This window comes from Macaca nemestrina, chromosome 12, assembly GCF_043159975.1.
Source record: "Macaca nemestrina isolate mMacNem1 chromosome 12, mMacNem.hap1, whole genome shotgun sequence".
Classification (NCBI taxonomy): domain Eukaryota; kingdom Metazoa; phylum Chordata; class Mammalia; order Primates; family Cercopithecidae; genus Macaca; species Macaca nemestrina.
Window position 1 is genome coordinate 108,677,755 of NC_092136.1, and position 23,171 is coordinate 108,700,925.

Consider the following 23,171-nt stretch of genomic DNA (forward strand, 5'->3'; position numbering starts at 1 on the left):
TTTAGTAGAGATGAGGTCTCACCATGTCAGCCAGGATGGTCTCGATCTCCTGACCTCGTGATCCACCCTCCTTGGCCTCCCAAAGTATTGGGATTACAGGCGTGAGCCACCACGCCCGACCCTGAAGGACATCGTAATTGCTTCCAAGTTCTGGCAGTTATGAGTAAAGCTGCTATAAACATCCATGTGAAGGTTTTTGTGTAGACATAAGTTTTCAACTCCTTTGGATAGATATTACCAAGGAGCATGATTGCTGGGCCAGATGGTAAGAATATGTTTCGTTTTCTAAGAAACTGCCAAACTGTCTTCCAAAGTGGTGACACCATTTTGAATTCCTGCCAGCGATGAATGAGAGTTCCTGTTGCTCCACATTCTTGCCAGCATTTGTAGATGAATTCTTTATCAAGGTGAGGAAATTGTCCTCTATTCCTAGTTTACTGAGTTAAAAAAAAAAAAAGATCATGAGTGGATATTGGATTTTGTAAAAAAAAAAAAAAAAAAAAAAAAAATTTTTTTTAATCTGATGAGATTATGCGATTTTTTTTTTTTCTTTTTTAGCCTGGTGATGTGATGGAGTACATTAAGGTCTTTTTTTTTTTTTTAAATGTTAAACTAGCCTTGCATTCCTGGGATAAATGTCACTTGGTTATGATGTATAATTATTTCTGTACCTTGTTGGATTCAATTTGCTAATATTTTGTTAGATTTATACCTAAGTGTTTCATTTTTGGGAGTGCTAATAATGTAAATAGTATTGCTTTTGGTTTCAAATTCCACTTATTTATTGCTGGTAAGTTGGTGTTCATAGTATTCTTTCTTTTCTTTCTTTTCTTTCTTTCTTTTTTTTTTTTTTGACAGAGTCTTGCTCTGTTGCTCAGGCTGGAGTGCAGTCTTGCAATCTTGGCTCACTGCAACCGCTACCTCCTGTGTTCAGGCAATTCTCATGCCTCAGCCTCCCAAGAAGCTAGAACTACAGGCATGTGCCACCATGCCTGGCTAAATTTTGTATTTTTAGTAGAAATGGGGTCTTGCCATGTTGGCCAGGCTGGTCTTGAACTCCTGGCCTCAAGCAATCTGCCTGTCTTGGCCTCCCAAATTTGTTCATAGTAGTCTTTTTATCCTTTTGATGTCTGTGGGATTAGTAGTGATGTTCCCTTTTTCATTTGTGATAAAAACAGGAAAGTAATTAACTTTTGTATATTAATCTTCAATCTTGTAGTCTTGCTATAATTGTTTATTAGTCTAGTTTCTTTGTCCATTCTTTTCGATTTCCTACGTAGATGATCATGCATCTGTGAACAAAGCCAGTTTTATTTCTTTCCTAATCAGTATGCCTTTTATTTCATTTTCTTGTCTTATTGCATTAATTAGGACTTCTAGAATGATGTTGGACAGCAGTGGTGAGAGGGGACATCTTGATCTTAGCAGGAGAGCTTCCAGTTTCTCACCATGAAGTATGATATTAGCAGTAGGTTTTTTTGTATTTGTTGAGGACTTTTGCATCTATCATTATGAGTGATACTGGTCTGTAGTTTTTTCTCCCCTGTAATGTCTGTGTCTGGTTTTGGTATTAAAGTGATATTGGCCTCATAGAATGAGTTAGGAAGTATTCCCTTTGACTCTGTCTTCTGAAAGAGATTATAGGAAATTGGTATTTCTTTCTTAAATGTTTGGTAGAATTTATGGGTGAGCCCATCTGGGCTTGGTGATTTCTGTTTTGGAAGGTTATAAATTATTGATACAATTTCTTTAATAGATAGTAGCCTATTGAGAGAGTTTACTTCTTGTAAGATTTTGTCATTCAAGGAATTGGTCCATTTCATCTAGGTTATCAAATATGTGGGCATAGAGGTGTTCATAATCTTTTTATGCTTTTAATGTCCATGGGATTTGTAATGATATTCCTTCTTTCATTTCCAATAATAACTTGTGTCCTTTTGTTTTCTTAGTATGGTTATAGGCTTATGACTTCTTTTAGTTGTTTATTCTTTTTAAAGGACGAGCTCGTGATTTAATTTTTTCCCCCCTATTGATTTCCTGTTTTTAATTTCAGTCATTTCTACTCTAGTTCTTATTTCTTCTGCTTGCTTTTGATTTAATTTACCCCTTTTCTGTTTCCCAAGTTGGAACTGTAGATGATTTATTTTTAGGTACTTTCTTTCTAATATAGTCATATGTTGCTTAATTATGGGAATAAGTTTGAGAAAGGGATCATTAATTTTATCCTTGTATAAACATCATAGACTACACTTACACAAACCTAGATGGTATAGCTTACTACATACCTAGGCTATATGGTATAGCCTATTGCATTTAGGCTACAAACCTGTACAGCATTAATACTGTACATGCTGTACACTGAATACTGTGGGCAATTTAACACAATGGTAGGTGTGTATCTAAGCATGTCTAAACATAGAAAAGGCACAGTAAAAATACAGTTTAAAAGATAAAAAGCATACCTGCATAGGGCACTTACCACAGTGCTTGCAGGACTGGAAGTTGCTCTGGGTGTCAGTGAGTGGTGCGTGAATGTGAAGAGTTAGCACATTACTGTATACAACTGTAGACTTGGTAAACACCGTACACGTAGGCTACACTAAACTTTTTTTCTTCAGTAACCTTAGCTTGCTGTAACTTTATTTTACAAACTTTTAGCTTCTTGATTCTTTTGTAATTACACTTAGCTTAAAAGCCCACATTATACAGCTATACAAAAATATTTTCTTTATATCCTTACTCTACAAGCTTTTTTTTGGTTAAAAATATTTGTTTTGCCTTAAAACATTTTGTTAAAAATGGAGACACAGACACATGAGCCTAGGCCTACACAGGGTCAGGATCATTCATATCACTGTCTTGCATTTTCACATCGCCCCACTAGAAGGCTTTCAGGGCCAATAACACACATGGAGCTGTCATCATTTATGATAACAATGCCTCCTTCTGCAGTACTTCCTGAAGGACCTGCCTGAGGGTGTTTTTATAAGTAGAAGGAAAATACTGTAAAATAGTAAAAAGTATAGTGAATAAATCAGTAATAGTTGTGTTATCATTTTCAAGTATTATGTACCATGTGTAATTGTAAGTGCCATACTTTTATATGTCTGGCAGTGCAGTGTGTTTGCCTACACCAGCATCACCATAAACATGTGAATAATGTATTGCCCCATAGTGTTAGGATGGCTGTGACATCACTAGGTGATAGAAATTTTTCAGCTTCACTGGCACACTGCAGCCTCAGTCTCCCAGGCTTAAGTGAGCCTCCTGAGTAGCCTGTGCCACCATGCCTGGCTAATTTGTTTTATTGTTAGTAGAGACAAGGTCTCCCTATGTTGCTGAGGCAGATCTCGAACTCCTGAGCTCAAGCAGTCTTCCTGCCTCGGCCTCCCAAAGTGCTAGAATTACAGGTGTGAGCCATTGCTCCTGGCCATCATTACAGTCTTAAGAGACCACTGTTGTATATGCAGTCCATCACTGACTGACACATCATGTGGCCCATGACTGTATATGCATTCAGTGCTATAAATTTCCCTCTTAAGTACTGCTCTTGTTGCATTCCACAAATTTTGCTAAGTTATTTTCATTTTTATTTAATTCAAGAGAAATTTTAAAATACTTTGTTTTGACTTGTGTTATTTAGAGGTATGTTTAATCTCCATGTATTTTAGAATTTTCCAGTTACCTTTCTGCTATTTCTATGTTATGTTATGTTATGTTATGTTATGTTATGTTATGTTATGTTATGTTATGTTATGACAGAATCTGGCTGTGTCACCCAGGCTGGAGTGCAGTGGCACAATCTTGGCTCACTGCAACCTCCACTTCCTGGGTTCAAGTGGTTCTCCTGCCTCAGCCTCCTGTGTAGCTGGGATTACAGACATGGGCCACCACGCCCAGCTAATTTTTGTATTTTTAGTAGAGATGGGGTTTCGCCATGTTGGCCAGGCTGGTTTCGAACTCCTGACCCCAGGTGATCTGCCCACTTCAGCCTCCCAAAGTACTGAGAATACAGGTGTGAGCCATTGCCTCTGGCCTCTGTTATTTCTAGTTTAATTCCATTGTGATGTGAAAGCAGATATTGTATGATTTATATTCTTTTAATTTTGTTAAGATATGTTTTATGGCCCAGAATGTGTTTTATTTTGGTGAATGTTCCCTGTGAGCTTGAGAAGATGTGTATTAAGTTGTTGGATAAAGTAGTCTCTAGATGTCTGTTGTGTCCAGTTGATTGATGGTATTGTTGAGTTCAGCTGTGTTCTTACTGACACTTTCTGCCTGCTGGATTTGTCTATTCCTGATAGAAGGGTGTTGAAGTCACTAATTATAACAGTGGATTCATCTTTCTGGTTGCAATTTTATCAGTATTTGTCTCACATAGTTTGATGCTCTATTGTTAGGAGCCTATACATTAAGGATTGTAGCCTTTTTGGAGAATTGACTTCTTTATCATTATGTCATGCCATTTTTCCCTGAGAAGTTTCTTGCTTGGAAGTCTGCTCTGACATTAATATAGCTGTTTTTGCTTTCTTTTGATTAGTGTTAGCATGAGATATTTTTATCAAACCACTTTTATTAATTTATGTGTCTTTATAGTGAAAGTTGGTTTATTGTAGATGACATATAGTTGGGTGTTGTTTTTTGATCCACTCTGACAACATCTCTTTTAACTGATGCATTTAGGCTATTGATGTTGAAAGTGATTATTGATATAGTTGGATGAATATCTAATGTATCTGTTACTGTTTTTTGTTTGTTGCCCTGTTATTCTTTTTTTTTTTTTTTTTTTTTTTTGAGATGGAGTCTTGCTCTGTAGCCCGGGCTGGAGTGCAGTGGCCGGATCTCAGCTCACTGCAAGCTCCGCCTCCCGGGTTTACGCCATTCTCCTGCCTCAGCCTCCGGAGTAGCTGGGACTACAGGCGCCCGCCACCTCGCCCGGCTAGTTTTTTGTATTTTTAGTAGAGACGGGGTTTCACGGTGTTAGCCAGGATGGTCTCGATCTCCTGACCTCGTGATCCGCCCGTCTCGGCCTCCCAAAGTGCTGGGATTACAGGCTTGAGCCACCGCGCCCGGCTGCCCTGTTATTCTTTCGTCTCCTCTCTTTCTGCCTCTTGTGATTCTGAGCATTTTAATGATTGTTTTCTCTCCTTAGCATACCAGTTTGTGTTTTTTCGTTTTCACTTTTTTTTTAGTGATTGCTCTAATGTTTTTGCAATATATGTTTACAAGTAATCCAAGCCCATTTTGAAATAATGACATAATGCTACAGCACTTCACAGGTAGTGTGAGTACCTTATAATTCTGATTTATCCCTCCTGTCCCTTGTATCATTGATGTCATTCATTTCACTTATGTAAAGCATACATAAGCGTATACATGTAAATATACATAATTAAACATGCTGGGGCTATTAATTTGAAAAAACTTAGATTAAGAATAAGAAAAATTTTTTTTTTACCATCATTTACTCCTTTGATGTGCTCTTCCTTTGTTATGAAGATCTGAGTTTCTGACTTACGTTATTTTTTTTCTCTCTAAATAACTTTTAAACATATTTTGCAAGGCAATTCTACTGGAAATAAATTTTGTCAAATTTTGTTTGTCTGAAAAAGTGTTTCTCTTTCACTTTTGAAGGATAATTTTGTGGGGTACAGAGTTCTAGGCTGGTGGTTTTTCTCTCTCAGCACTTTAAATATTTCATTCTACTCTCTCCTTGCTTGCATGGTATCTGAGAAATCAGGTGTAATTCTTGTCTTTGTTCCTCTATAGGTAAGGTGCCCCCCGCCCACTTCTTTCAGGATTAAAAATATACTTAATTTTCTGTAGTTTGACAATGATATGCCTAGGTATAGTCTCAGTCTCTCTCTTTTTCCCTCTGTCTCTCCCCCTCTCACTTGGGCATTTATCCTGCTTGGAGCTTTCTGAGCTCTTGGATCTGTGGTTTGGTGTCTGACATTAATTTGGGGGAAATTCTGAGTCATTACTGTTTGAAGCATTGCTTCTGTTTCTCTTCTCTTTCTGATATTCCCATCATGCATATGTTCACTTTTTGTGGTTGTTCCATAGTCCTTGAAGTTCTGTTGTGTTGTTTTCAGTCAGGTTTGGAGGTTTTTATCAAGTTCAGAGATTCTTTCCTCAGCTGTGTCCAATCTAGTAATAAACCTATCAAAGGTATTAGTCATTTCTGTTGCAGTTCTTTTTGTTCTCTCGCATTTCTTTTTGGTTCTTTCTTAGGATTTCCATCTCTCTGATTATGTTTCTCATCTGTGCATGCTGCCTGTTTTATCTGTTAGAATCCTTAGCATATGAGTCACTGTTATTTTAAATTACATTTCTGGCCTAATACTTCCAACATCCCTGCCATGTCTGGTTATGATGCTTCCTCTGTCTCTTCAAATTATGTTTCTTGCTTTTAGTATGCCTTGTAATTTTTTTCATGATAGATATGATGTACCAGGTATTATAAAAAGAATTGCTGTAAATAGGCCTTTAGTGATGTTAGTGCTGTGGTGGTAAGGTGTGAGGTGGTGGGGACTGTGGGGGAAGCATTCTTAAGACCTATAGTAGGTCTCAGTCTTTTAGTGAGCCTATGCCTCAGGACTGTGAACTTTACAAATTCTTTTCAGTCTCTGCCTTCCCACTGCCCCAACTTAAGTGGGAAAGGATGGCTAGAGTTGGGCATTTCCCTCCCCCAAGGTCAGTTAGGCTCAGATAAAACCCTAGGAAGCTTGGCTCTCGTTAACAAGGCCCACCCTCAGGAGAAACTAGTTAAGAGCAGAGTGCTCAGGCATATTTCAAAGTGGTTCGTTTTCCCCTTGTTTTGCTGAAAGCATGAGGGAATTTTTCTGACATTTACCATGAGAACTTGGTTGAGCTCCTGGGGTAAAACTCATGTGTGTGGGGCTGCCCTATGAATGGGTCCTCCTGGAGTTTTTACTTCTCAGACTTGTCCACACCGAGCCTCCAGCAGGTTTTATCAATTACAGTTGAGGGTCTCCCACCCAGGCACTGGCTCCCCCTGTTGTTTCTGCTCATGACTCAGCTGAGGTAAGCGGTGACTCCCTGTACTCACCTCTCTCTTTCCTGTGTAGGGGACTCTGGTTTGTCCTGTGTCCTCCATCTTTATCATGGATAAAAGAAGAGTTGTTGATTTCTTTTTTTTCCAGTCTGTTCAACTTTTTACTTGTTGTTATGATAGAGTGATGACTTCCAAGCTCCATCCATAGGGTACTGAATATCAGAAGTCTGACTCTTTTTTTTTTTAAAGTCTTAAATGGCCTTTTCTGAAGACTATTAGTGGAGAAAATGAGATGGAGAACTTGTTAACTTCAGGAGCACTGCTGATTGAAAGAATTAAACCTCTTGTATGGAATTACTTTTGGGGTTGTCTATCCATCTCAGAGAGTTGTGCTGTCCTGTGTCTAAGGATGTGTACATTCAGCATCAGTGGAATCCATCAGAATCTTACTTGTATTGGGGCTGTTGAAACACCCTGGCTTGATTTGCCTAAAAATAATTTGGAGAGCGGTTAGATTCAGGGAGGAGTGTTGAGGATGTAGAAGAGACAAAATTGACTGTGACTTGGTAATTGTTGAAGCTGAGTGAAAGTCTCTACCTTTTCTTTTGTGTATTTTGAAATTTTTTATAATAAAAATAAGTAAAAACAGTCATGGCTGGGCACGGTGGCTCACGCCTGTAATCCCAGCACTTTGGGAGGCTGAGGCGGGCGGATCACGAGGTCAGGAGATCGAGACCATCCTGGTGAACACGGTCAAACCTCGTCTCTACTAAAAATACAAAAAAATTAACTGGGCGTGGTGGCGGGTGCCTGTAGTCCCAGCTACCCGGGAGGCTGAAGAATGGTGTGAATCTGGGAGGCGGAGCTTGCAGTGAGCTGAGATGGCACCACTGCACTCCAGCCTGGGCAACAGAGCCAGACTCTGTCTCAAAAAACAAAAGAAAACAAACAAAAAAAACCATACACAATCTTACCTACCACCACCTATCACCATCCTGGCCTGAACAATGTGGTTCAGCCTAAAATCAGGGAAACAGTGAGGTCTCTTGTGAAGCCTAGACCTCTGTAACATTTTTTTTTCTTTTCCTGTAGCTTCTCTGGGCAGAGTTAAATATCATCTCTGTTATAGTATGCCTAATTTCTAAATAAGGAAATCACTGCAGTCTTTGGCTACTTGTTTATTACTTGAAATTGATTTTATGATATTTGACTGAAACAGAAATATTTATAAAAATGACATTAGGGCTAGGCATGGTGGCTCACACCTGTAACTCAGCACTTTGGGAATCCAAGGCAGAAGGATTGCTTGAGGCCGGGAGTTCTAGACCAGCCAGGGCAAAACAGTGAGACCCTGTCTCTACAAAAGAAAAAACAAACAAACAGACTAGCCAGGCATGTTGGTGCAAGCCTATAGTCCAGCTACTTGAGAAGCTGAGATGGGGGAGGGTCATTTGAGTCCAGGAGTTCAAGATTACAGTGAGCTATGATTTCACCACTACACTCCAGCCTCACTGAGGGAACAGAGTGAGACCTCTTAAAAAAATTAGATTTCATTTATTCCATTTCATATAGAATGGATCTCTCATGGGAGACTACTTTCTATCTGTTAAGTAGCCAATGCTAACTGTGGTGTTAATCCAAGTATCTCACTCAGCATGGGATGTTTAGAGAAACTGTCTGACATGTCATTTCTTTTCTCCTGTGTTATTCATAGTAGTTAAGAGTGTCAAACTTGTGTCTAGTTTAATTTCCATCTAATCTGATTCATAGATGAGAAATAGTTATACATTTAAAAATACTGAGGAAAATAGGAAAATGCTGCCTACTGTTTTTAGTCTCCAACTTTGAGATATCTTATTTTAACTTTCATCTTTTTGTTACAAAGAATCAATCCGGAAAAACTTATAGATGTCTTATTTTAATCTTTATCTTTTTGTTACAAAGAATCAATCCAGAAAAACTTATAGATGTCCAGAAAAAATTGGAATCTTTTCTAGCTCAAGATCAAGATTTAAAAGAAAGAGCTCAACGGGTAAGTCATTTTTCAATTGGATACTTTCATTGAATGGAAAAACCATGAAGTTTATCATTTTCTGCTACTTCTAGGTTGCATGTTTATGCTTCAGATATTCAAGCAGTGTAATTTGCTGATAGATAAGTCTAGCTTTTATTTTTATATATATATATATATATATATATATATATATATATATAATTTTTTTGTTTTTTTTTGGAGACTTAGTCTCACTCTGTAGCCCAAGCTGGAGTGCAGTGGCATGATCTCAGCTCACTACAACCTCTGCCTCCTAGGCTCAAGTGATTCTTGTGCCTCAGCCTCCTGAGTAGCTGGGACTACAGGTGTGTGCCACCACCACACCTGGCTACTTTTTTGTATTTTAGTAGAGACGGGGTTTCTCCATGTTGCCCAGAGTGATCTGGAATTTCTGAACTCAGGTGATCCACCCGCCTCGGCCTCCCAAAGTGCTAGGATTACAGGCATGAGCCACTACGCCTGGCCAGTCTAGCTTATTCTTCAGAATTTTGAAAAATATTTTTTATGTATAGATTGGGAAAAATCATCTTTAGTTTTGTCAAAGACATATGGAAAATCCTCTCAAATGTGATTTTTTGGATGCACAGTGGCCTGATTTCTAATACTTGATAACATTATTAAGTTTTATTTCTTTTGTAAAATTGCTGTAACTCCTGATTGTACTTTCTTGACTGTGAGATTAATATCTTCCTACATTAGACTGAATTTCTAGAAAGCATAGAACTCTAGCGAAATTATCTTTAGGAATGAGATTTTAACCTATGAATATGACTTATGTTCCCCAATTACGTCTCTGGACTTAAAGATCTTGATTAGCAGATGCATAAAGAAGTCAATATTTAGTTTTATTTTTCTTAATTGATAAATCATATTTCTGGTATGTAACATATTTTGAAACAAATATACATTGTGTAATTGCTAAATGAATCTAACTAGAGTAGGTATTACCTCACATACTTGTGGTGAGAAATCTATTTTAGTTAAACTTTTTTTTTTGTTTTTTTTAAAGTTTTTAAGAATATCCCACAGTATATTCTTTGGTAAAGGAAGATGTGAAGTTATTTTTCATTGTGCTTTCCAATCTATCTAATCTTTGAATTAACAGATATTTGAGTCCCTATCATTTTCACCTGTCGTTTACTGCTATTTATTGCATTTACAAGATCTTTGCATCTCCCATAGCATATCAACAGTGAGCCAGAGAGTAGGAACTCAGAGGTTGGATTCTATTTCAGCAGATAGATGAGGTGGGAGGAAGAAAATAAAGAAGAGTTATAGAAAGCTCACCCTAAGTTGATAGAGTAGCCTGAGCAGAAAAACGTTCAATAGTTAGGCTTTTATGTGATGGTTTTGAAACTGTTATTCCTGGCAAAGAAGTAAGTTTGTTTGTGTTTGATACAGAGTTTTGCTTTTGTTGCCCAGGCTGGAGTGCAATGGCACGATTTCGGCTCACTGCAACCTCCGTCTCCTGGGTTCAGGTGATTCTCCTGCCTCAGCCTCCTGAGTAGCTGGGATTACAGGCACCTGCCACCATGCCTGGCTAATTTTTTGTATTTTTAGTAGAGACGGGGTTTCACCGTGTTGGCCAGGCTGGTCTCAAAACTCTTGGCCTCAAGTGATCTGCCTGCCTCGGCCTCCCAAAGTGCTGGTATTACAAGCATGAGCCACTGCGCCCAGCCAGAAGTAAGTTTTATTTAAAGAAGAGATCTTAAATTTTTTGCTAACTTATTTTATATTTTAGCAAATTATCGTTGGTGTGCTTAGAATAACATTAATGATGAGGCTAAAATTTGCGTGCTTACTGTGTGCCAGGTACTTAGTTATGACAAAACTGTTTTACATGCATTGTTACCTAGTCTTCCTGACAACCAATGAGGTAGGTGGTATTGATTTGACTGTACAGATGGATAAATGCTAGCTTGAAAATTAAAAAATGTCTAGGATGACTAGGTGCGGTGGCTCACGCCTATAATCCCAGCACTTTGGGAGGCTGAGATGGGTGGATCACTTGAGGCCAGGAGTTTGAGACCAGCCAGGCCAACATGGTGAAACCCTGTCTCTACTAAAAACAACAACAAGAAAATTAGCTGGGTGTAGTGGTGCACGCCTGTAATCCCAGCTACTTGGGTGGCTGAGGCATGACAATTGCTTGAACCCTGGAAGCACAGGTTGTAGTGAGCCGAGATTGTGCCATTGCACTGCAGCCTGGGCTACAGAGTGAGTTTCTGTCTTAAAAAAAAAAAAAATTGTCTAGGGTAACAGACCGAAATCCAGGTCTCTTCTAGCTTTCTTGAGACCTACTGTGTTATATCAGTAGAAATTCATTCCAAAATATGAGAGCATCAATTGTAAGCTATACCAAGTTAGACTTCTGTAAGCTTACTTTACCTGAGAACCTTTTCATTAGAGGATCTTCGAACAAATTGTTAATATTCATTTTTCTTAAAAATTTTGGGCATGCAAACGTGTGCATGTTTTTTCTAGCAAACATTCTTCAAACTTGCAGTTAAAATCTTCTAGGAGCTTTGGAAGTAGTACACACATTTAAAAATATTAGATTAATTTTGGTATGTCATGACTTACTGCAGGCCTAGGAGGTCATTCAGTTATCTATCAGAAAATATGAAACATTGGAAAGATGTTGTTTCACTGGTTTGTGCATACAATAGATGAGTCTTCCAGAACACTGATTATAGAAAAGCACGTTGAAATAAATGATGTAGTTTATTGGTTGTCACGCATGGTTTAACAGAATGGCTAACTGTGTTGCCAGCAGCAGCAAGCTATCTAGTTTCATAGAAGTGATTTTCTAGGTTTTGATTATAATCTGGATAGAATAAAAGTGATAAGCAACTGAGGTGGTTGCTTGTAGATGATTGTAGGGGAAAAATTATTTTTAAACTGGTGTCATTCATTGTTTTTTATGCCCATGGAGATAGAAAATGGTTTGGAGATTAGTTGGGTAGAAAGGATTATTGTAAAGCTAGGTAAAATGTGAAGTTTAGGAAGTATGCAAACAGGAACTAAATATACTTTACTAAAGTCAACTTAAAAATAAAATATTACCTAGTTGTGTTTTGTTACCTGTTTATTTGACGAACTGATAAAGGATCAGGACCCTGTTTATATTCTGGTTTTGTAACTCTAGTATGAAGATAGTTTTTGTTTTTTTTTTTTTAAACAGGAACAGAAGAAAATATTCCAAGTTAATGATGAATTACTTGAAATCATAAAAAGGAAAAGCTTTAGCAATAAAGTTTTTCCTGACATGGTTTTATTAAATCTCAATATGTAAAATTTTATTTCATTGAAAAACTTACCTTTGACACAACAATAAAAAAATTATCAATAACTAGCACTTGTTACTATATTCTAGAAGATATGCTAGGTATCTACGTGCATTTTTCTAATTTTATCCTCATAACACTCTAAGTAGAAGGTAATGTATCTCTTTTTTGATAGATGAGGATACTGACATGGAGAGAAACAAGAAATTTGCTCAGTAAGAATTTGAGCTCTGAATAGATTCCAAATCTATATTATTCCAAAGCCTGTATTTTCCCAATGGTGGACTTTATTGTAATGGAATTATACTAACTTTTAGAGTAGCTTTTTGGAAAGAAGATATTCTGGGTTAGGTTGGCTTTATGAAACCAAATGCAAAGTTTTTTTCTAATATTACAATTCTAAAAAGTAGGTTTTCATGTGTGTATGGAATGGAGATATACTGAACTGTTTTGTGGTTTTTCAGTACTACTGAATTTATCCCATTGGTTAATTTTCTTATATTTTAGTCTAAACTCATTTTTAATTGCTATTATATTGTACTTTTCAAACTCTTAATTTACAGTGTTTTGTCTCCTATATACGATCGGTATATCTAATGAAGGATAAAGAAGTATTTGATGTGAGCAAGTTACCTATACCTGAATATGCCCTGTAAGTATTCATAATATAGTTGTAATAGTGAATCCTCAAAGTTAGAGGGAATTAATTAATTAATTAATTTAGAGATGGGATCTTACTATGTTGCCCAGGCTGGTCTCAAACTCCTGGGCTCAATCAATCCACCCACCTCAACTTCTTGAAGTGCTAGGATTACAGGTGTAAGGCACCACACCCGGCCAGAAAGAATTTGTTTGAAACCTGGTTCTCTGAGATTCTTAGTTTAAACCACTCTGCCTTATGTTAAACGAATCTGTTTGTTAAAGATTCGCAGTGGAAAAGAACAAATCAGCTTGGCAGAAAATTAGTTCAGCGTTCAGTTCTTATTATCAGGGAGCAGTTTATTATTTGTAAGTATCAGTTCCTTAAAGTGACATTGGCTCTTTCCTATAGTTTGATCTCAAAGGAGATGGAGAGCAACCAATAAGCATTCTTTGAAATCTTTGTGTCTTCTGTAGTTCTCTTGTTCTTTGAAACCCTTGCCTGGATTACCATAGACATTTTGTGCTTTGGATGTGAGTCTCTTTGCTGATTCTTCTTAAGTTAGGTTATTTTCCTCTATTGCTTACTACCTGAATATTCCTCCTATCTTGGTGTTTCTTACAGGTACTAACAGTTACTATGGCAAGATGCCCCTTTTTTGGTAACTGAGGTTACTATTGTATGAAACAGAATGGTTGGTTTTGTTTTGGCTTAGTATTTGAGGGCTTTTTTTGGGGGATGAGACATGGTCTTACTCTGTCACCCAGGCCGTAGTGCAGTGGTGTGATCATGGCTCACTGAATCCTTGACATCCCAGGCTTGGGTGATCCTCTCATCTCAGCCTCCTGAGTAGCTGGGATTACAGGTGTATACTACCATGTCTGGGTAGTCTTTTTGTATTTTTCGTAGAGACAGGGTTTCGCCATGTTGCCCAGGCTGGTTTCAAACTCCTGGGCTCAAGTGATCCCCCCGCCTCAGCCTTCCAAAGTGCTGGCATTACAGGTATGAGCCACTGCGCCTGGCCAGGTTTTTTGTTTTGTTTTGTTTTGTTTTAACCTTTTGACCTATAAAGGAGGAATGTTTATTCTTCAGTGGGCTCCTACCTGTGGGAGTGGTAAAAACATTGACATAATCTTACGGAAGCACCTTTGAGATAATCATACTTTGAATATCAGCATGAAATTTCACAGACTATGGTGAAATATGTGATTACAAGGCAAGGTCTGTATGTTTGACTTGCTCTTAGGAATTTGAGTACCTTTACCTTTAAACTGAGTCTAACTACAACATATATCTGAGTGAGCTGCTGTTTTCTATTCTTTGTTAGACTGTATGTTTACCATAACAGGTAATATGTCAGTTATTTTCGAACCTTTTAAATTGCTTTATAGCAGTGTAGGGCTGCCAGCTTTCCATTTAAGTGATAGATGGAAAACCACGTGCCATGGATAACATGTTGTTGTTTGCTCATGTTTATATACCAGTTCCTAGTTTTATTATTTCTGAATATGATCTGTAGCTTAGGTTATTAGCTGACTTTTGGCTCCCTGTGAATTTTTGTCCTGGTTTTCTGACTTGACCTACCTGGGATATTAGCAGATAGGAAAGGCACAGGTCTTTAATAGTGTAGGCCATATTTAGGGGACCATTTGTTGGAATAGATTCCAGTAAATTTTATCTATTGGTAGTTGATGACTTTTGCTTTTTGTGGTGCTTAGAGAAGGCAGAAAATTAACTTTGAGAACAGATTTTAGTATAGTTGAATTTGGTATTTTACTTTTTGTAGATAGTTAGCTGTGTAGTTTCCTTGAGGTGTGTAATTTCCTTTAGAAGCCTTTGATACCTAAAGCAGTGCTATTTAAGATATGTTAAAGGTTTTAAAGTTTTACTAAAGAAACATGTTTTGAATACCTAATATGTGCAAATCATTGTACTAGATGTTAAATTGTAGATGTGTAAGAGGTACTGCTACCTTCAAGAAACTCTGTTTTAGTAGCTGAGAGAGACATAAAAATGTAAGAGCAATACATTGAGAGAAATTATCTGGATGAGTTCATGATCCTAACCCTAACAGTGGTGACGGTGATGACATCAAGTTTTCATTAGTTGCCTGTATGCCAGGCACTAGTTTTAAGTGCATCACACCTGTCAACTAATTTATTCTTACAACAACCCTGTGAGGTAGGTACTCTTAGCATCCTGTTTTGCAAATGGGAAAGCTCTGGTATAGAAAGATTAAATCATATTCCTGAGATCTCACAGCTAGTAAGTGGAAGCCAGATTTTGAACCTCAGCAGTCTTATTTTTGAATCCATGCTTCTCAACATTACATCTCTCAGTTTCTTTGAACCATGTCAGATAGGAAAAGAGCAGTGGATTCATGTTATGATGTTACTGTTTATTCAGAGCAATCCTTGATAAAATCTAAGATTTTGTTTTTCATCGATCAGTGAGAACTTAATGAAAGCTATTAGCTTTGATCCAAGCTGGGAAAGACATGATATTAAATTGAATATTGATCATTGATGGAGAAAACAAGATTTTTTAATTTCTTTTTTTGGTGTTTGGTTTATAAAATCCATTTTTATAGCAATGATTGTGCCATATTCTGTTTCAGGAAGGGAGATGGGGACCACACTTTAGTTCTTTCTCTGTAGAGAATTGTGTTTTGTCCTTTCATGGTCATGTCTTCTCTGGTTTATTTAGTGCTTAACATTTTATGAGGTACTTTCATGTAGTTAGTTAATTGGATCTTTACAGCAAATGTGAGTTAGGCCTGGCAGGTACTGTTATTTCCATGTTATAAGGAAGCTGAAGCTAAGAGAGTTGAATTGGAAATTGGCGGGTCTAGTACTTGAACTGTTATCTTGTTTCTGGTTCAGTGCTCTTTGTCTTATTCCATGTTACCCTCTTAAAGAAAAAACAGTGTCTAAAATGTTTTCTGACAGGTGTTCAGTGTATTTTGCCTTACTTTTTGTATCAACTAACCTGTTAGTATTGAGTTGTATCTCACAGGAACATTTTCTTTAAAAAAGCTCTAGAAATCTCTGCTCTTGAGAAACTCTTCTATGATACCTATAAACATATCATCAGTGTTGAGATGACTGTTTTCACATTTTTCCATATTTAAGGTCTCTTGGTCTTGCTGTGGCACCACGCATAAGATTTCTTCAGAAAATGCAGAAACAACCCACCAAAGAATTGGTAATGAGCCAAGCTGATAAAGTAATTGAGCCAAGGGCTCCCTCCCTCACCAATGACGAAGTGGAAGAATTTAGAGCCTACTTCAATGAGAAAATGTCCATCCTTCAGAAAGGTGGAAAAAGACTCGAAGGGACAGAGCACAGACTGGATAATGATACTGATGATGAAGAACAGGACGAAGAGGAAGACGATGAAGAAGAAATGGAAGAGAAGCTGGCAAAAGCAAAAGGATCTCAAGCTCCATCTCTTCCTAACACCAGTGAAGCACAGAAGATCAAGGAAGTTCCTACGCAGTTCCTGGACAGAGATGAGGAGGAAGAAGATGCTGATTTCTTGAAGGTGAAACGGCACAATGTGTTTGGATTGGACCTTAAAGAGGAGAAAACATTACAGGTAAGTTTATTCCCAATGGAGGGTCTTCTATTACATTGTCTTACTGTGTGCTTATTGTTGCCTTTTGGGGACTGAGAGAAAGTGAAAACTAAGAGAAACTGAGGCCGGGTTTCTTTGCAATGAACTCTTCCTCCTTTCCCCCATATTTAAGCACAGAGTAAGTGCCAGTGAATTTTTCATATTTTTCATAACTTTGGGAGCTCTAAGAGGTTAACAACTTTAATCTTATTTACTGGTTTTTTGATGCTGTGTTTTAAAAGCTGCCAAAGTCCCGATTACGTCTCAAAGGAAGGCAATGAAGTTTCTTGGTTTATGGCATGAGGATCCTTCGTTATAATTCTTAAGATACTACTTTCTGAGTAAATTATAAGGAACAGTTGTAATTATTTAAATCTTTCTAAACATAAGTTTTACTCTTAATGTGACATTTGTTTATGGGAACCAAGCCAGTATCTTAAATAGAAATTGAACAGTTCTTTTTTAAAGGCTAGTTATGAATGTTTATGAAAAATTTTCATGTAAATCCTTTGTTTCTCTGTAGCCGTATTCTAGGAGGAACAAAAGAAATAATCCATTTAGATAAAGCACTTGTTTTTTAGGATGCTTTTGTAGGTGCACAGTAAATGGGTTTCCCCTTCTCTCTTATTCCCCTTTCTACTTTCTATGCCTTTAGTCTTGATCATCTTTTTAAAAGGGAATTGAGTAAAAAATGAGCTTGATTCTTACTCTTTATACAATGTTGAATAAAATTTCAAGACTCACAGTAGGAAATACATAATAGATTTTGACTGAAACTTAGAAAAGTGTTTAAGTAACTAAAAATTAAAAACCTAGAACATGTACTTATTGAACACTTTATATGTGTTATGTGTTAGTCATTTTCTAAGCATTACCTCATTTAGTGCTTGAAATAACTGCAGAGGTCGTTACTACTATCTCATTATACAGGTGACGGAAAAAAAAAAACTGTGGCACAGAAACAATATACAGTAGTGAGGCACACAAGTAGTAAATGGCAAAGCTGGAATTCGAACATAGGTATTTTGACTTTAATTCTCATTGCTGTCGTCCAATAATCCTGTACTGTCTCATCCTGCTTTAAATTAGATCATTTTAAGTCTGTAATAAGTATCAGCAAAGTTAAATACAAGAAATTAGATTTTTGTTTTAAATAATTTAGCCACTGTATTAACTATTATGTATACCACTTTCTAAGAATCATGAACATAACCAAAGCATCAAGTTAAGATGAGAAGGAATGATATAATTTTATAATACCATGAGTTCACATAAGTAGGACATGTGTCTAAGTACTAATAGCTCATCTGGCATTTGAAAAATGTATATAGCAAAATAACTTTTTAAACTTTTAAAAAAGTTTTACTGTATATCACTTATCTAAATTATCCTAACTCTTTAATATTTACAGTTTGAGTTTTGGCAAATGTATGGTGTTGTGTAATTACCACAATTAAGAATAGAACAGCGTCATCACTCCAAAATATTTCTTATTCCCATTGCAATTACTTTACTCTTCACTCAGCCTCTGGCAACCACTGATCTGATTTCTACCCCTGTAGTGTTGCATTTTTCAGAACGATATATAAATAGGATAATACAGTATTTAGCCTTTTGTGTCTGGCTTTTTTCATTTAGCTTAATGTTACTGCATGTATCAGTAGTTTGTTCCTTTTAATTGCTGAGTATTTCATTGTATGGATGTACGATAGGTTTTCTTCAGCTTTAAATTGGCATTGGTTGTTTCCAGTTTTTGGTGATTATGACAAAAGTCATTATAAAAATATATATTTTTATGTAAATAATTTTATCATTTCTCGGGAAAACAAGTGGGGTTATTTTCCAGGAATAGGGTTACTGGGAACATATGTTAAGAGTATATTTAACTTTGAGAAACTCTCCAGTTGTTTTCCAAATCAGCTCTTCCAATTTATGTTCCTGCCAGCAGTGGATAGGAGTTCGAGTTGCCTCCCATCATGTCAGCACATGGTATTGTCAGTCTTTTTAATTTTAGCCATTCTAGTAGACATGTAGTGATACCTTACTGCAGTTTTAATTTGCATTTCCCTAATGACTGAACATCTCTACATGTGCTTATTTGCCATTCATATATCTTCTTTGGTGAAATGTCTTCAAGTCTTTTGTCTCTCTTTTGAAATAGTGTTGCCTTAGTAAATTCTAAGAGTTGTCTATATATTCTGAATACATATCCTTAATCAGATATATTTTGCTAATACTTTCTCCCAATCTATGGCTTGTTTTTATTTTAAGTGTCTGGCAAAGAGCAGGTATCTTAAATTTTGAAGTCTGATTTATCACATTTTAGGTAATTTATATAGCATCATATCTGATAAATCTGTGATTGACCCAAAGTCACAGATTTTCTCCTGTGTTTTCATCTAGAGTTTTTACAGTTTTAGCACTTATATTTAGGGCTAGGATCCACTTTGCCTTAATTTTTGTATATAATGCTAAGTAAGGGTCAAGGTACACTTCTTTTGCGTGTGGGTATCCAACTGATTCAGTACCATTTGTTTGGAAAAAACTATGCTTTTTCTATTGAACTACCTTGACTCTTTGAAAGTCAGTTGACCATATATGTGTGGGTCTCTTTGTGGACTCCTATTCTATAGGTCTGTCCTTTGACCAATAACACCAATCTTGATTAGTGTAGTTTTATAGTAAGTCTTAGATCTGTGAGTCTGTCAACTGATATATATTTTCTTAAAATTGCTTTGGTTATTTTTGGACCATTGCATTTTCATATAAGTTTTTGGATTAGCTAGTTACTTCATATAAAAAGCTTGCCAATGACTTCACTGAGGTTGCATTGAATCTGTAAATCTAACTGGAGAGAATTGACGTTGTAACAATACCTTTTTATTTAGGCCTTCTTTAGTGTCTTTTTAGCATTGCTTTATAACTTTAAGCACATGTAATGTGCACATATTTTGTTAGAGTCATCTCTTACTATTTGATATTTTTTAATGCTATTATAAATGGTATTTTAAAAATTTCAATTTCCAATTATATGTTGCCAGTATATAGAAAGAGTTTGTTTTTGTAGACTGATCATTCTAAACTGACCTATTAGTTTCTGTGGCTTTTTGGGAGTTTCTTTGGATTTTTTTGTGTAGCTGATTATGAGATTTGTGAATAAAGATGGTTTCATTTCTTCCTTTATCATCTGTGCGCCTTGTATTTCTTATTTCTTTTTCTTTTGCTTGATTATACCGAGTGTAGGATCTGTAGAATAGAAGTGGTAAAAGTAGATATTGCTGTGTTGTTCCTGATCTTACTGAGGGGGAAGCATTCAGTCTTTTACCATTACATCTGATGTTAGCTGTGGGTTTTTTTGTAAATACCTATGAGGTTAAGAAGCTTCCATCTATTCCTAGCTGACTTAGTGTTTTTATGATAAAATGAATTGTGACTTGTGCCAGATGCTTTTTTTGTAAACATTAAGGTGATGACGTGGTGGTTTTTAGCCTTTTGATTATGGTATATTGATTTCCCCTGCTACATGTTGAATCAAATTTAAATTCCTTTGAAAACTCCATTTAAGCAATATTTCTTTATATTATAGGATTCTATTTGCTAGTATTTTTGTTAAGGATCTTTCTGTTGTTGTGAGGGATACTGGTTTGCAGTTTTCTTTTTTTGTGATGACTGGGAATATGACACATTTTGAAAGCTTTTTGTATATTTTGCCAGCATAGAGGTCATGTTGATCGTTGTCCTATTAGTGTCTGTATTGTTTGAATCTCTTTTTGATTCTAATATGTATATGAATAATTTATATTAATATTAACAATTATTTAGACAGTTAAAATTTCTTTCTTAATTTGTGTATATATAGTTCATACATATTTTTCCCTGTTACGATATTAGTCTGTTTCCTGTTGATTTGTAAGACGCCCTCAAATGGTAAAGTTACTGCCTCTGGCTTTTAACTTTCCTTTGTGTCCCCTGTCACACACTGTTGTTCATTTGCCTGCCTTCTCTACTTTGTTCCAAATTCCTTGAAATATTGTCTTTTTTTTTACTCAAGTAAAAATACTCAGAATTTTATTGCCGTATGAATAAATTCAGAATTGTATTCTCACTTTAAACAGGAGGGTTCTTGATTTTATTTTAGAAATCAATTAATAGCTAATTTTAAAATATCCATTACATCCATGATCAAAACAGTAACAATTCATTCTGGTTTCTTTTAAATGTTAACTAAAGTACAGTCTCCTTACCTAACGTCAGTGTCTAAGTTTTCTTGTTTGGACTGTTTTATACTTTCAAGTATAGTTTCCACATTAAGTCTTTTTAGTCATTCCTAGAAAGGACACATAGAAAATATATGTGAAGAGATCAACTATTTCATCCTTCAACTTTAGCGTTCCTATTTGAACAACTACATTTTCATTTTATGCTGTGACAAGGGCATGGTTAAAGATGAGTGAAATCATGACCCTTATGGGTACATTTTAGTAAATGCAAATTTTATTAAATTGGGGGAAAAAAGTCCTAGAAAAATGAAAAAAAAAAAAAAAAAAACCCTAAAAGCACACACAGTATACAAGCCCATTTGAAAAATATTTTTAAATTCAAGAGACATGAAATTACTTTGGAAAATTGCTCTAAAAATTTCAAATGCTCATTCTAAGAAAACAACAAGCCCTTTTCCTAACTTAGGTTCCTTTCCTCTCAATCCTGCTCAGACTTAGTATTTCTCACATCCAGGGCACCAGAGATGATGTTCTTCCAAGGTTGAGTGCTCTGTTCTCGAGGGGCAGGGCGGGGGACTCTGCAAGAGTGGTTTCAAGAAAAATTTCCTATAATATACCCTTTTACCCAGATTATAAAATGCTTGCTTTTGGTGAAAAATCTCTAGTAAAACACAGTAAATTACAAATAAAAATAACCTGTAATTTCACCACCTAGAGATAACAACTGTCTTTGCTTTTTTAAGTGTACATATACACATTTGTTCTTTTTTTTTTTTTTTTTTTTAAGAAATAGGGTCTCACTCTGTCACACAGGCTGGTAGGCAGTGGCATGATCGTGGTTCACTGTAACCACAAACTCCTGGGCCCAAGCAATCCTTCTGCCCTAGCCTTGTGAGGAGCTGGGACTACAGGTGTATGTTACCATACCTGGATAAGTTTTAAAATTTTTTTATAGAGATGGGATCTTGCTGTGTTGCCCAGGATGGTCTCAAACTCTTGGCCTCAAGTGATCCTCTCACCTTGGCCTCCCAAAGTGTGAGATTACAGGCAGTAAGCCACTGTGCCCTGCTCATATATCCATTTTTAAATAAAAGATGCTTCTAGGTATATATATTTCCCCATGTCATTAAAGTTTTCTTCACAAATATTTTTAATGGTTGTCTAATATGCCATTAACCTTTATTTAACCATTCCCCTGCTGTTGGATACTTAGGTTAATATCCTTTCTTTGAATCTCTGTTTAAAGAGTTCTACCAATTGACAGGTTTCTTCTCTCCTTCACTTTCACTACTGTCACCAGCATAACATGGAACTGATTCTACAGTTCAAAAATACAAGATAGGAGTCTTCTCCTTATCTCATGTAAACACTTACTTTACAATAATTGTTTCAAAAATTTTACCCCCAAATGATTACCGAGCTTACACATATTAGGGCACAAGATGACCTAGGTCTCTTTGGGTTACCAACAAGATTCTAAGAGGGCCCCAGTGACACTACATAGTACCTCCTGATGCCGCTCTCAATGAAGGAGGGTCACAGATTCCTCCAGACCATAATCAGATCTGCTCATCTCCATCCAGAGAGGTTTTGCCACATCACAGCTTGCTCCTGGCCTGATAAACTGTCAGTCCCTGAGGAGTGATTGAATAACCCACATTTCAGTAACTACCATAAAATATGATTCTGCATCCACCTAGTACCATTGTCTCACAAGTGCCCTTGATGGAGGGAGCAGTAATCAGTCTCTGCTTGTGACAGTGCAGCTCAACAGAGCAAATATCCTTTTCTCAGAGTGAAAAAAACGAAACAAGGAAGAACAAAAGAAATTGTTGCAGGCCTTTTTTTTCCCCTCCATTAAACAGGTAATACCTGACTGGATTTTCCACTTTGTAATTAAGAATAACTCACTTGTTAATACTGTACATCAGGCCACGCATAGTGGCTCACACCTGTAATCTCCCCGAGGTAGGAGGACCGCTTGAGCCCAGGAGTCCAGGGCTACAGCAAGTCACGATTGAGTCACAACACTCCAGCCTGAGCAACAGAGAGAGACCCTGTCTCTAAAACAACACAAGGCACAGCATTAATGTACACCAGAGAGAAGATTTGGTCTGCACATTCTTTAATGATATCTCTTGTGACCATTAAAATACCTTCCCAACTACTAGTAAGCTGATGAATTATTCTGAACATCTCGAAACATTCTTCTAAAGTCTGTTTCTTTCCCCTGTCAATCACAGTTTCCTCTGATAGTGGATTGTAAGATCTAGATTCTGGATCCATTAGTTCTAATACCATGAAGAACTTCTTCATGGAGAAGAAGAACTTGTTACCA

At 36.6% G+C, this 23,171-nt stretch overlaps 1 protein-coding gene across 2 annotated transcripts in view; it reads left to right on the forward strand.

The window, feature by feature from the left end:
- Nucleotides 1-23,171, forward strand: part of LOC105493650 (DEAD-box helicase 10) — a 274,626-nt gene that overhangs the window by 42,845 nt on the left and 208,610 nt on the right. For both annotated transcript variants that reach the window (XM_011761477.2, XM_011761476.2), the window contains exons 11-13: nucleotides 8,963-9,050; nucleotides 12,922-13,010; nucleotides 16,130-16,595. In XM_011761477.2, the coding sequence (XP_011759779.2) occupies nucleotides 8,963-9,050; nucleotides 12,922-13,010; nucleotides 16,130-16,595 (643 nt within the window). The remainder of the gene's footprint in view (nucleotides 1-8,962; nucleotides 9,051-12,921; nucleotides 13,011-16,129; nucleotides 16,596-23,171) is intronic.